General features: G+C 37.6%; 2 protein-coding genes across 2 annotated transcripts; one reads left to right on the top strand and one right to left on the bottom strand.

Moving 5' to 3' along the window:
- The first annotated feature begins 212 nt into the window (after window positions 1-212).
- Window positions 213-4014, top strand: LOC109809594 (putative protein phosphatase 2C 27). Its single transcript, XM_020372938.3, has 4 exons — window positions 213-580; window positions 1364-1561; window positions 2640-2842; window positions 3185-4014. The coding sequence occupies exons 1-4, from the start codon at window positions 404-406 to the stop codon at window positions 3744-3746; spliced, it is 1140 nt and encodes a 379-aa protein (XP_020228527.1). The 5' UTR covers window positions 213-403; the 3' UTR covers window positions 3747-4014.
- Window positions 4015-7228: 3214 nt separating this feature from the next.
- LOC109807930 (110 kDa U5 small nuclear ribonucleoprotein component CLO) lies at window positions 7229-12646 on the bottom strand. Its single transcript, XM_020370662.3, has 10 exons — window positions 11757-12646; window positions 10928-10996; window positions 9662-10855; window positions 9447-9545; window positions 9189-9347; window positions 9026-9111; window positions 8735-8933; window positions 8356-8466; window positions 8025-8231; window positions 7229-7876 (listed from the first exon to the last, which is right to left on the bottom strand). Exons 1-10 carry the CDS (start codon window positions 12492-12494, stop codon window positions 7778-7780), a joined length of 2961 nt encoding a protein of 986 aa, XP_020226251.1. The 5' UTR covers window positions 12495-12646; the 3' UTR covers window positions 7229-7777.
- Between the last annotated feature and the right edge of the window lie 924 nt (window positions 12647-13570).

Below are 13570 nucleotides of genomic sequence, written 5' to 3' on the forward strand. Positions count from 1 at the left end.
AAAACTAGTTGGGATGACAAGAAGATAGGTAAGCATAGAAAAAGACATGTTATTTTGTGACCAACAACATTATTATATAAAAATCACCTAATAAACTCAACCAACAATTTTGGACCACGCTTTCATAGAAAAATCTGGGACTTAACGGCTCCTCTTCTCTCCTTTCACACTGCTTTCCGCTGACACTAATATATATAAACACACACAACGCCATCATTGTCCCAACATATTCTAAGAATCTTCTCTCTTTCTCTCTCTGTGGTGTAAGCAACAAAATTCCATCAAGTTTCTTATTATGTGGAGTTGTGTACGAGTGTGACTCTTTCTTCATAATTTCCATGCTTGCAAATGTGAGTGCCAGTTGCTGAGTTGAAGGTGCCACTTGGCCACAAGTGTTGTAACCATGTGTGTGCAAGATGGAGAGCAAGTTGATGAAGACATAGAGAAGAACGTTGATAATAACAGAAGGATGCCATGGCCTTTGCATTGTGATCTCTTGCATGCCCACATGGATAACAGGGAAAAAGACTCTTCTTTTAGAACTCCCTCTGACCAGATCAGTGTTGCAAATTCATTTCCTGTGAGTTTTTCCTTCCCTCATTTTCTCTTTCTTCTGTTCCTTTATGGGCTCTCTCTCTCTCTCTCTCTCTAATCTTTAGTTTTCTTATACTCTAAGGTAGTTTTAATCTGTAGCCACACTTTCAATAGTACTTAATTGCTATTATTCAAGAATCTTGTTAACTTTTTTTTTTTTTTTTTTTACCTTTTGTGAAGTCATGGATTTCTCTTTAGTTGTCCTTTTTTGAATTAGATTTTGGTTTGTGTCTGCCCATATGGCTGTTAATCCTGTTTTCGGAGTCTTCTTGTTTATCTTTGAAGAAGAAAACCTGCTTAGTGAAATATGGCCTCTGAAGGTTCCGTGATCTTGAAATTCTCTCGGATGTGATTGTCGAAGGTTGTCTGATGTTGGAATTGGTTGTGTTGGAAATTAGTTAGTCTCAACTCTCAAGTGATGGAGATTGATTTGGTAACCTAAATGTGGAAATTGATTGTGTTGTCAATCCAGCTTGCATTTCTTGCGTGTAAATCACGATTAGTATTTCTGAAAGATATCTATTTGCTAGCACAATAACAATTTGTTGGTTCATAATCGTGAGTTTGTCACTTCTTAGACATGACAGTTACAAACTGCTGAAATTGACACTGAATACAATTTCAGATTTATATTTGTGGTTCTGTCTCTTACTTTTCTTGTTTATCCAGAGGTTTCTATGCACCTTCTGTTTGTTAACTTTATTTCACTGCACAAGGTTCTCTTATCTTCTTAGCTCATTTGGATTTATCTTCTGTGCTACATTTTTAGCTGGAAAGCATATGTGAGGATGCAGAAATTGTGGACAAGAAACAGAACCTGATGAACTTTGTTCCTACTCTTCGGTCTGGAGAGTGGTCTGATATTGGAGATCGCCATTCCATGGAGGATACCCACATATGCATTGGAGACTTGGTAGAAAAATTTGGCAATAACGTACTTTGTGACGAAGCTATTTCCTTTTATGGTGTAAGCTATCTACCCATTATTCTATTTGCCTGTTGTCTTAAATTTCATTTTATCCCATCCACAGTCATATTATATTTGTAATAATAAACATAATATATATATATATTCTTAGTCGACCCCTAAATAGGGACCAGCAAGAAGGAAGAAATTAGTCAATGGTAGTGATGGACAACTAAAAAGAAAGGTCCAGCATCTTGTTGTGTTCACATTATTCAATGAGAAACTCTCTCAATAGATATGTTTTTTCTTCAGTAGAAGTGGTCTCATTGCACAATTTCAACTCAAGCCTCAAAAGTTTCCACTCCCAAAATTTAGCAAACAAATTAATAAAAATGCACATATATCAACTAACACCCTTAATAATCTAAGATTACTCTCCTTTCATGTGCAACTCAAAAAAATGTGGCGACTAATTATTGTTTATTTACTTAATACTATTAGATATTGTATTTTTCAATAATATCGACATCAGTAAATAACAACTAATCAAAAAATTTGGCAAGTGAAATCTCACTTACCAAATTTTATGATCTCATTGTCAATATCGAAATTATTGGATTTTATAATATCTTATAGTATTATGTAAACAGACAGTAAATAGTCATTGCACATAAAAGGGAGAGTAATCTTGGGTTATTAAGGGTGTAACTCTATGTATGTGCATTTTTTATATGATTTCAACTAAACGAGAGGTCAAGCATCTTGTTGTGTTGGGAATGTTTCCTTGTTTGAACTTTCTTAAAGGTGAGATCATGGAGTCTTCATTATTGTCACCCCCTTCCTCCCATTTAGGAGTTTTAGTTGTATAGCAGAATGACTTGAAACTTGTGGGTAAAGCAAAATATATAAGCTAGGAAAACTCATTCAAAGTGAAAGAAGACTAAAAGTCTATTTAGGTACAAGCTTAGAAGAGTTTTAGAGAGTCTCTTTGCTAAAAATAAAGAGTTTTTTTAAGTAGAGAATCTTTTAAAAGAACTTCTAGTTTGTATCTAAACAAACTCTAAACATCTTTTAGTCATTTTGAATGGGTGGAAATGCATTCAGGATTTGACGTGTAAATTGAAACTGGTTTGTTCAGGTATTTGATGGGCACGGAGGGAAGAGTGCCGCACAATTTGTTCGTGATCATCTGCCTCGGGTGATTGTTGAGGACGCAGACTTTCCATTGGAACTTGAGAAGGTTGTCAAAAGGTCATTTTTGGAGACTGATGCAGAGTTTGCAAGGACGTGTTCTCTCGAGTCTTCTGGTACAACTGCACTGACTGCAATTATATTTGGAAGGTGAGCATTTGTCTCCGCTGTCCTTCGGCTTTTATAACCGCGCTATAATTTTCACAGCTCATATTTGTGAATTAATATGACATTGAGCCTGTATGGACAAGCTATAAGTATTTTTTCTGTACCAGAAGTGACTCTTTATTTTTATTAGCGAAATTCTCGAACATTTTTAAGTTTAACCAGACATATAATGACTTTCCTTTCAAGATGTTTTTGTTCCCTTATATCCACCAATTTTGCAAATTGTATGAATCTGGAATCATAGCATTTAGCTGAATTATATCAAAGGGACAATTGATGAAGCTATTTCAGTGTTCTAAATGAATGTCATTGTCTTGTATACAGGTCTTTACTTGTAGCCAATGCTGGAGACTGCCGTGCTGTGTTGTCCCGTGGTGGAGGGGCCATAGAAATGTCCAAAGATCATAGGCCATTGTGCATTAAAGAAAGGATGAGGATTGAGTCCCTTGGTGGATACGTAGACGATGGTTACCTGAACGGCCAGTTAGGCGTGACTCGTGCTCTAGGTGACTGGCATCTTGAAGGAATGAAGGAAATGAATGGAAAGGGTGGACCATTGAGTGCTGAGCCTGAGCTTAAATTGATGACATTGACCAAAGAAGATGAGTTCTTGATAATTGGCAGTGATGGAATATGGGATGTTTTCCGCAGCCAAAATGCTGTGGACTTTGCTCGAAGGAGGCTTCAAGAGCACAATGATGTGAAGCAGTGTTGCAAGGAGATAATAGGGGAAGCAATAAAGAGAGGTGCAACGGACAACTTGACAGTGGTGATGATATGTTTCCATTCTGAACCACCACCTCCTGTTGTTGTAGAAAGGCCTAGAGTCAGAAGAAGCATATCTGCTGAGGGACTTCAAAATCTAAAATGCTTGCTAGAAGGATAGAACATTCTTGTCTGCAAGATAAATGATTTTTTGAGCTGAGACTATGTACATAAATTCATCCATCTCAATGAAAAAGCCTTTCTGCCTCCTCTTGTTTCTGATCCCTTAGTAAGGAACACACCCACATGCAAATTCAAATAAAATTCATACCGTTGTATAATTATTTTTCCCATTGTTATTATTGGGAAACTGAGAAACACGAATTATGTATATCTTGTACAATGTGATTTATGCACACAACATCGTAGCATTGTGCTCTTACTTTTTTCGTTGTTGTGTACGTGAAAAGCAAATAACTGATTGATTAATGATCGAGTATGAGGTACTCAAAATGAGGATTACACCAGGTTACCATTTAATCCGGAAGAACTTAACTGCTAAGTATAAATGTCAAGAATCAAGATACAGCACGTATGATAAAAATTTCACGAATACGTTAGACAAGTATTATAATTGCTGTGTGCTGCTTGCACTTTCCCCATACCTACTGCCAAATCTATTACAATATCAGTTTGGATTGGCCCTGGTTCGTTTAGAAAATATGGTTAGAGGAAGTATATGTGGAGCAATTAGACATAAATTGATACCAACTCCTCAGAATTTGGTGACCTCCTCTTACTAAGACTACAAAATGTTTTTGTAAATTATGGCCAATACCGGGTATATAAGCAGTAATTTCAAATTCAGAGGTTAACATATTGCTAGTATTGAAATATTTGTGTATAATCGAAATAAAGCAAATTACACTTTGATTTGTTTTATCAGTAATATGGTTAGAGCTCTTATGTGTCTTGAACTTATACTGAATGTAGTTAATATAAATCTCGTAAGCTTTTCTGATTTTTTTGATAGTCGACAATTAAAAGGAAATATTTTTTCAATTTTTGTTATAGCTGTTGCAGCCGCTGAAGCAGACACCGTGGTTCGTAGCCACGTGCTCTAATCCTCTGAACTACAGGCCCCACCCCGTCATCTCCACTAGATATTTGTTCCCCATAGTATCCTAAAAAATGGGAACCTTTCCTTTCCGTAACCTAAATTTGAATTTTTATTATTAGTTCTCAAAATTTATTATTGGCGAGCCACGACAATTGCACCTATTAAAGCAACTAAAAGAATTATGGAGTTGATAAATGAATTCCAATTTGTTGACTAATACTTATCAAATCTTGCTCTATAATCTGATTTGGTTTTGTCAAAATAATCCCGTGCCATGATGTATCTAGAATAGTAATTATTAGTGAAACAAAAATACTTGTACAAACCATCAAAGTAATTCCATTCCCAATGGTCCAAGGACGAAAATCTTGATAATATTCTAAACCATTCATGAACATCAAAGCAAATATTATTAAAACATTTATAGCGCTGAGTCTAATTCGAATTGTTTTGTTCTGAAGCAAAGAGATCTAATGGACGGTTTGTCCTATTCAGATTTTCACAACCAAGACGTATTGAATTCTCTTTCCTTTCAGATAAAATTTACTATAATTTTTTTTTTATTTTTATATATTCAAATTTTGAAATATTTTCTATCGGATTTTTGCCCAAAAGAGAATGATGAAATCATAAAAAATTTGGAGCGTGAGATGTAATGAAGTAACCGTACTATTGTTTTGACTCAGAAGATGACACTCCTCATGTAACTATCAATTTACCATTTAGGCTACCTAAATTATTCCAAACCAGTTTGAAAGAAATCAAGAGAAGCCCCACGATTACAAGTTACAACACGAGCTAGGAAAATAGTAGGTGAAACCCAATGCTTTCAATTTAAACCATGACCATACTCTAAATTTTTTATATAAGACAATTTAAACCATGACCATACACTAAATTTTTTATATAAGATACACAATTTCAGACCCAATCACCCTCCTATTATAAATATCAAATGGTTTCTTGTCAACCATATGGACCATTGTACATGGACATCACACAGGCATTTTACTTGTAAGCTTCTATCTATTTGCCCTTGATGGTTTTATTTGATCAACATAAGTAAACATAAATAATAGTTAAGAGTAGAAAATTTCCGAGACCATTTTGAAGCGTGACATTCCGTATAATTCTATTGAGTAACGAATGACAAAAAAAATGGGTAACGTAATACGCACGAAAATACTATTCCACTTGCTTTATTATAATCATGCAATTTTTTTCCAAAATGCTCTTTCGTCTTATTGTTGAAAACTACATGACATGATTATCAAGGCCTTCCAGCTCCATCATGACTTAAAAAAATTAGACTCGAAAAAAGGAAAAATCACTTTCCGTAACAATAACAACGCTCCGTTTCCTAAACCAAGTTAAGGTGACATACAAAATCAATGTCAACATAAAATCATGCAATGACATTAGGGATGACAACGGGCCGGGCGGGTACGGGTTTCATGATACCCGTCCCCGTCCCCACGACTGAAACCCATACCCGTCCCCGTCCCCATACCCGTCGGGTATGTAAATTTTGTCCCATTCCCGTCCCCGTCGGGTATCAGGTATACCCGTACTCGTACCCGTACTCGTAAAAAAAAAAAAAAATTTAAATTATCCAATGCATCTCTCTGTTGAATCTATAAGATTGGCATGAACACAAACAACATTGAGAAGCAAATAATATAGAAATAGGTACAGGAGGAAATGTCATGGTAGGTTTTTCGTTAAACTAAAAATCAAATAAATAAAAGTTAGAAGTATTCAACAATCTGGATCCTATTCGAAAAGCAAAACCCCAATTGAAACTGCAAGGATCTGCCTCAACGGCGACGGCCACACGGGCGAGGCTAGCGTGGCTGCGGTGCACCGCGACGGCGAAGCGTGAAAGGGAGGAGAGGCAGAGGTCCGGGTATAGCGTGGTGTTGCAGCTTGCTCGGATGAAGTCGATGTCGCCGGAAGCGTCAGGTGCGACGGTGACGACGGTGGCGGATGGGGTGAAATGGGAGAAGGTGACTGTGAATGTGAAGAGTAAGAGAGAGAAGCGGAAAGGGGTTGTTGTCTGGACTGCGAATCAGATTTGAAAAATTGAAACCCTAACCTAAGTGTTTGCTTGCTCATCGTGACGTTTAGATTTTACAATAATATTTAAAATGTTAATTTTTTTAAAATAATTAAACCGGGGATGGATATTTAACCGGGAACGGGGATGGGGACGGGGACGGGTACGGGGCAGGTTAGTATATACCCGACCCCGTACCCGTACCCGATTTTTTTATCAGGTTTTACCCATACCCAAACCCGTACCCGGTCAAAACGGATATTCCCCGTCAAAGTCAGGACGGGTTCGGACAGGTTTATTTGCCATCCCTAAATGACATGTCTATCATATGAGGAAACGGCATTCAAGTGGGTGACTTATTTTCCAATCGGAGGTGTGTAAAAAGGGGCTACGTCGTGAACAGTAAAATACATGCATAAATAAAAAGTGCTGAATTGACCCACTAGAAACGAATCATGCTTATACGTTTGTTTTCACCATCGACTAATAAAGTGAGAAAGCAATATAAACATCAATAAAAGCTTTTCAGCAAATCTCCATCAATACAAGACACTTGCACAGTTACACACCTGTCTACCTACATCTATAAAATCGAGGCCCAGACGATACTATCAAAGGTTTTGTGGTTTCACTAACTTGCATAACTATTGGCAGAAACTTGGTTGCAAATGGAATTTTGTTGAACCTATTTAGTCTGAAGGCGTTAAAAAGTACAATAATTCGTACAATTCTCTCAATTTAGGAGGAGCGGAGAGAGATAAAAGAAAAGATGTCAGTACTGCTACAAGATCAATAATAGATACAAAAGCCACCCCGTCTGGAATCTATAGCTTTTTCGCATTGACGAGAGAAGGTAGCAGAGACTACTATTTCAATGGCATAGGAGCTTGCACCGGCATTTCAAATAGCTGTGCCAAATACTGCCAACTCGCATGGCAAAGCACTTTCAATTTTGCTTGCACCACATATAATGGGAACAGCTTAACGGTGGAAACTCAAAATGAAGATCAAATTGGACAGAAGCTTTTATACAGAATCACATCATTTGTTGATGAAGGTCTGCTGCTTGCTGTGCCAGTTCCACCATCATAGCCTCGTCAAAGAACTTACTTATGCTTACATCCTCACTCATTCCCTGAGAGATTTAATGTAAGAGCAACATGCATTAAATGTTTTGCATTAGGCAGTTATTTCACAAAAGGATATAGAAGCAGGTTATCATCAACTACGAAGGTTTCAACATAAATGTGGAATGTTATTGTCCCACGAGGAAAAGCCTGTACCTTTCTACGCCTTGTTTTCACCATAAACTCACGGGCAAGATGCTGGATAGGTGCTGGTTCAAGTGGGCGCAAAACAATGCTTTTGTCCAGAGGATCTCCAGGAACAATAGCCCAATGATCAAAAACTGACAGACAAAATGCTTGACCTTGCGTATGATATCTCAAGTCTGTCTCAAATCCAAAAGATTCTATCACAGGCAAAAATGCCTGAGATAAGTTGGGAATAATAAAGTCAGAAAACCAAATTTCTGATGCACACACAATCAATCTTATGCAGTCTAAAGAAGCAATATTCATTAAAACAGTTCATAAGTAAAAGTTAGTCACCAACCTTAACAATATAAGCGGGGGTGCCTGGCTGAGGAACATCAGCAGTAACATGTCCACGCCTTCGAGATAATACAGTGTAGATTGCAGATACACAATCTATAGGTGTTTGAATCTGATGCAAAGGCCAAAAGAATAACATTACCATCAAAGCAAGAATCAGCAAAATAGTAACACTGTTGTCCTGACAACAGTCTAAAATTAGTTCAAATATATTATTTTTATTAGCTTCAATAAAATTATACTATTCCAGACATATTTGATTAATCCATTATTAGCTTGTATGCAGGTCCACATATGATCATCAACTGGTCAAAATGTCAAAAACCACAAATGATTACAATCAAAATTGATATGCCCAGTTCATAATAGCAAGTATATACCTCCACATAATATACAGGTTCCATAAGCCGAGGGGTAGCCATGAGGAAAGCTGAATAGGCCACACGTCGTGCTGTGGGAATGATCTGGCCAGATCCCCGATGAAGTGGTTCAGGGGCAATCCTTGCGTCAACAATCTTGAATTTAACATTTCTGATGGGCTCATCACAGAGAGGTCCTTCTCGAGCACCCCACTGAAATCTGTCAAATGACAAAGCCTCATAATCAGAGTACAATACTACAATCAATTAATCAAATGAATATGTAAACAGTTCAATGTACAGTACGATTACCCCTGAACAATGGAATCCTTCACGGCATTCAGCAGATTCTTGTCAACTTCAGTTGGTAAGGTGTCATCTAACAGAATATTGGGGCCCTGCATTATACTTACATATGTTACACAGCCTCAGGGAGACAGACAAAAAGACAAATACACCCATTGAGAGAACTTACCTGTTTATCAGGGCCAAATGCCCAGATTGACCGGGCAGCAAGAAGATCCCAGTCATATTTAGTCTGGAAAAATTCACCTAGTTTCTTTCTATTCCAATCAGTGCTAACTACACCATTCTCTATGTCTTCTGCAAGACCTCTTTCTAATGGCTCTGCAATCTAAAGAATGATCAAGGTTACCATAAGTGAGTGACATTAACAATAAACCAGCCTCGGATAAAAAGTGTTCAACATATGAACTAAGCCATATATGCCTACCATAGTTATTTTATTCTTCTTGTTTGGAGTTTCAGCAAAACATTTCATTGATGAAGATTCAACAACAGTTTCACAAAATGAGACAACAGGATCTGCTACCTACAAAAGCAAATGACAAGATAATCTTCAACAAAGGAACAACTTAACCATTAAGCCAATGCCAAACCCCAAAAAGAACCAAAGTTAATGACAGAACAAGAAAAACAATAAATAACCTTGACTTCTACTTCAGAATAGAGCTCTCTAAGGTCCTTCATAATTGAATCCAAGTACAGCTCACCAGTCCCTAATATAGTGTGCTCCCCAGACTCCTCAACTTTAGTAACTGCAAGAGGATAACTCTTGCTTATTTTTCTCAGGCCCTCCACCATTTTTGGCAACTCACTTGGATTTAATGGTTCGGTAGCTGTTTTTACTACTGATAGAGTATTGAACAGAAGAGGCCGGAATATATATACATCTTCATCATAGTCTACATTACAAAGAGTGGCAGTTTTCATGATTGAAGCATCCACACCTTCAATTAGAACCCAAGAACCAGGAGGTGCCTCGGCTACTGGCATCCTATCACGAGCTTGATACACCCACAACTTTGTAACTTCTTTTACAGTCATGTCCTCCTCATCATCCGGTGAGTATCCTTCTCCTAGAACACGTACAGTCTGTCCTGTCTGTATCTTGCCACTATAAACTCTACCAAAGGCATCAAACACACTGCAATCAGATTTTGGATATAATTTGGTCACATTAACCATTAGGGGGCCATAACTATCACATTGTGACATGGCTTTGTAAATGGACGAGTCTTTAGGCCCAGTATATATATGATCAACTTTCTTAATTGCAGCTTCCCTTGGAGAAGGTATATGCTGAACAAGCATATCGGTGAAACCTGAAGCAGGACCAAAAACTGAGCTACATGCCAACCTTAGCAAAGGCCTAACATTTAATCTGTAGGCTGCATTACTTAGAGTAACTCCAAGTTCAGCAAGTGTAGTCTCTACACTCTTTTTATGTTCCCCGATCACTTGGCTATATATCTTGTAAAGTGGCTCCAGCACAAACTCCACAAAAGATCGTTCCCCTCCACTGGCTGGGGGTTTCTTTTTGAAAGCTCTGGTATCCGGATGAAAATAATAGTCTCCCCAAAGACGAGAAGCAAATTTATTAGCCTCCAAAGGAATTCCATGCAACTTCCCATACAACTTAGCAAATGACTGCAATGTAAAGGACCACCCAGCAGTAGCACTAGCAAAGCAAACATTTCCCACAACTGGATCCACAACTTGAACATCACCAGCAATCGAGGAAGCAGCCGATATGTGAGTATTAATAACCTCCAAAGTATGCCGCAGTTTATGATAAGCATCCTTCGGTGGCAACTTAAGTTCAGTTATAAGCCTGTCAACCTAAAGTCAAAACACAAAACAATAAGACCACAACTCAAACCCTCCCTTAACATCAAACAAGAAATCATTTACCTTATTAATTACAACAACAATCGGCAACCGCTCCTGAATTGCATGACGTATTGCCCTCTCCGTGTTTACCTACAAACCACAAGAAACTAATAACTCAATGTATTGCAATTTGCAACAACATAGTAACTGATTATACGGCAACCATTGTTTTTTTTTCTGATTTCTCACAGAATCCCCTTCAGACACTAGGTGTGCTTGAGAACTCATTCAGTTGGACGTAACATGCATCCATCCTTGTGTTTCCTTCTACATTTGTGCATAGGAATGTATGAAACGTCCGTATAAAGGGGCGTAAATGGATACCCAAACGCACTCTAAATATGAAAACCAATAATTTTTTGTTTCTCAGTTTCTCACATAATCTCATTTCAGAGGCAATCCTATTTGTAACAAAGTTGGAGCCTGAATATAAATACTTTTCCTGAAGGAAATTTGAACCTTGGTTCACTACATTGTGAGGGACTAGACCCAATCCCGATTGGTCACAACAACCATAATATTTTTACTCCAATACTATAACCAAAAGTTTCTAAACACGAAAAAGGGATCATTCCCAATACTAATATTCTTATTATCACTCAAATGCAATGCCCAAAAGTCTAAACACGAAAAAGGGATATAAGCAATACCATTACTCCTATTTTCTTTTTGTCAAAGGACATGATCAGGCAGTATGCTAAAGCTGACAACCAAAGAAAAATCCGTAGTTGGGGCATGACTTCCAATGACCAAGGTAGGCCTTACAAGCAATATTATCACTCCTATAGTCCTATTATTACTCAAATGTAATGCCCAAAAATCTAAACATGAAAAAGATGAAAAACAATACCATGACTCCTTCAGCAGCATCTACAATCAAGACAGCCCCATCCGCAAGCCTCAAAGAGGCGGTCATCTCATCAGAAAAATTAACATGACCAGGCGTGTCCATGATGTTACACAAATAGGACTTGGAATTGCTATCCTCCAGCACCAGCGACATGGGAACAGCCTTGATCGAAATCCTCCTCTCCTGTTCATCAATCCTAGTGTCCGTATACCGCATGTGCTTCTCGCTCTGCGCATCGAACGTGGACATGTGGTGCGTCTGCTCCACCAGCATGTCCATGAACACCGTCTTACCGTGCTGCAAGTGCCCCACCAGCGCCACGTTCCGCACCAGCGTAGGGTTCGACATGAGCCCAAGGAGAAACTGAGAAGACACGTAGGTTGAAGAGTCCTTCACTCCCACCTCGAATTTGATGCTCCTCACTGGCTTTATAATTGGTTGTTCCAGGGGCTGTTCGTCTTCGTCCATAACTAGGGTTTCCACGTCCTCGCCGTACACCTCCTCCGCGGTGGGGTAGTACTTCTTGTCCTCCGCCAGCACCACCTGGTTCTCCATGTCGTTCGAGATCGTCGTCAGCCATCCGTTGTTTGGACCCTCGCCGTCGGACTGGGCGGCTTCGTCGTCGGGATCGGCGGCGGTGTCCTCGGCGTCGGGGTCGGAGTCGCGGTCGGAGTCCTGGTCGGACTCGATCTCGGGGCCGATGTAGTTGCCGAACTCGTCGTACAAGCTGTCATCCATGGCGGAGTGGGAAGTGAGTGTGGAATGTGTGAGTGAGTTGGTTGCTCTCACCGTCGTTTGGAGAAGACGGAGATGGGGGTTTTCGGGTTTTAGGGTAAGGACTAGATACGCGGTGGGGAAGATGACATTTTCAGAAGACTGGGCCGGCCCAGCATAAATAACTAGTAAGGCCCACGGTAATATTCTTTTTCCATCAAAATTACAGTAACAACATAAAAGTTCATATTTAGAACATGTACATATATTACTCTAAATTCTCACCATTAGATTGACGACCGTAGTGGTTCAACGTGTTAGAAATGAGAATGTGTTTTGATTTATATTTTCTTTATTTTTTAATTTTAGATTATTATAAGTTTGAAAAGTAGAATTTAGTTTCTATAACATACAATTTTTTAAAATGTTTTTGTTAAATTATATATTTCTAATACTTAATTTTATCAAAAATGAAAATTGACCGATTTTAAATATTTAAGAATTCAAAAATAATTTTAATATGAGACAATATTTAATAATTTACATTTACAATATAAATATAAATAGAGGAAAGAGACAGGATAGAGAAGAAAGAGGGAAAGGAGAGATGAAAATAAAAATAATAATAATAAATTAATTAAAAAATAAATAATTAAATTTATTAAAAAAAAGTGAGAAGATAAACGAAAGAGCTAGAAAGACAATATTAAACAAGTGATAAGCTAGCATAAAAAATAATATTTCAAGTTCTTCATGAAATTGGAAATTCTAGATATTAGGTAATTAAAATATTTTCATAAATTACTATAATTTCATTTTCTTTTTGAATTTCATATAAAACAACACATTTCACTTTAAATAAAAAAATAATATTTACGCTCTTAATTATCTAAATACACTCTTAGAGTGATTTTGACAAACCAATCAAAACTTTTTGCTAAATTATTACTGTAACACCTAATTCGCTGAGATTGATATATAGTTTATCTAAATCAAAAATAATTATATTTGAAAAAAAAATAGTCAAATGATAGAAAGTATATTTTTTCATTAAGAACATTAATTAATGTTTTACTAATACATGCTTGTCATATTAAAAA

The sequence above is a fragment of the Cajanus cajan genome, chromosome 5 (genome assembly GCF_000230855.2).
Source record: "Cajanus cajan strain Asha chromosome 5, NIPB_CcT2T_4, whole genome shotgun sequence".
Lineage (NCBI taxonomy): Eukaryota > Viridiplantae > Streptophyta > Magnoliopsida > Fabales > Fabaceae > Cajanus > Cajanus cajan.

Coding starts and splice junctions, on each gene's coding strand:
- LOC109807930 (XM_020370662.3), bottom strand. CDS start 12,494: ATGGATGACAGCTTGTACGACGAGTTCGGCAACTACATCGGCCCCGAG. Junction 9,546..9,661: donor ATTCTGAAGTAGAAGTCAAG/GTTATTTATTGT, acceptor TTGCTTTTGTAG/GTAGCAGATCCTGTTGTCTC. Junction 8,934..9,025: donor AAGGATTCCATTGTTCAGGG/GTAATCGTACTG, acceptor GTCATTTGACAG/ATTTCAGTGGGGTGCTCGAG.
- LOC109809594 (XM_020372938.3), top strand. CDS start 404: ATGTGTGTGCAAGATGGAGAGCAAGTTGATGAAGACATAGAGAAGAAC. Junction 581..1,363: donor GTGTTGCAAATTCATTTCCT/GTGAGTTTTTCC, acceptor CTACATTTTTAG/CTGGAAAGCATATGTGAGGA. Junction 2,843..3,184: donor ACTGCAATTATATTTGGAAG/GTGAGCATTTGT, acceptor TCTTGTATACAG/GTCTTTACTTGTAGCCAATG.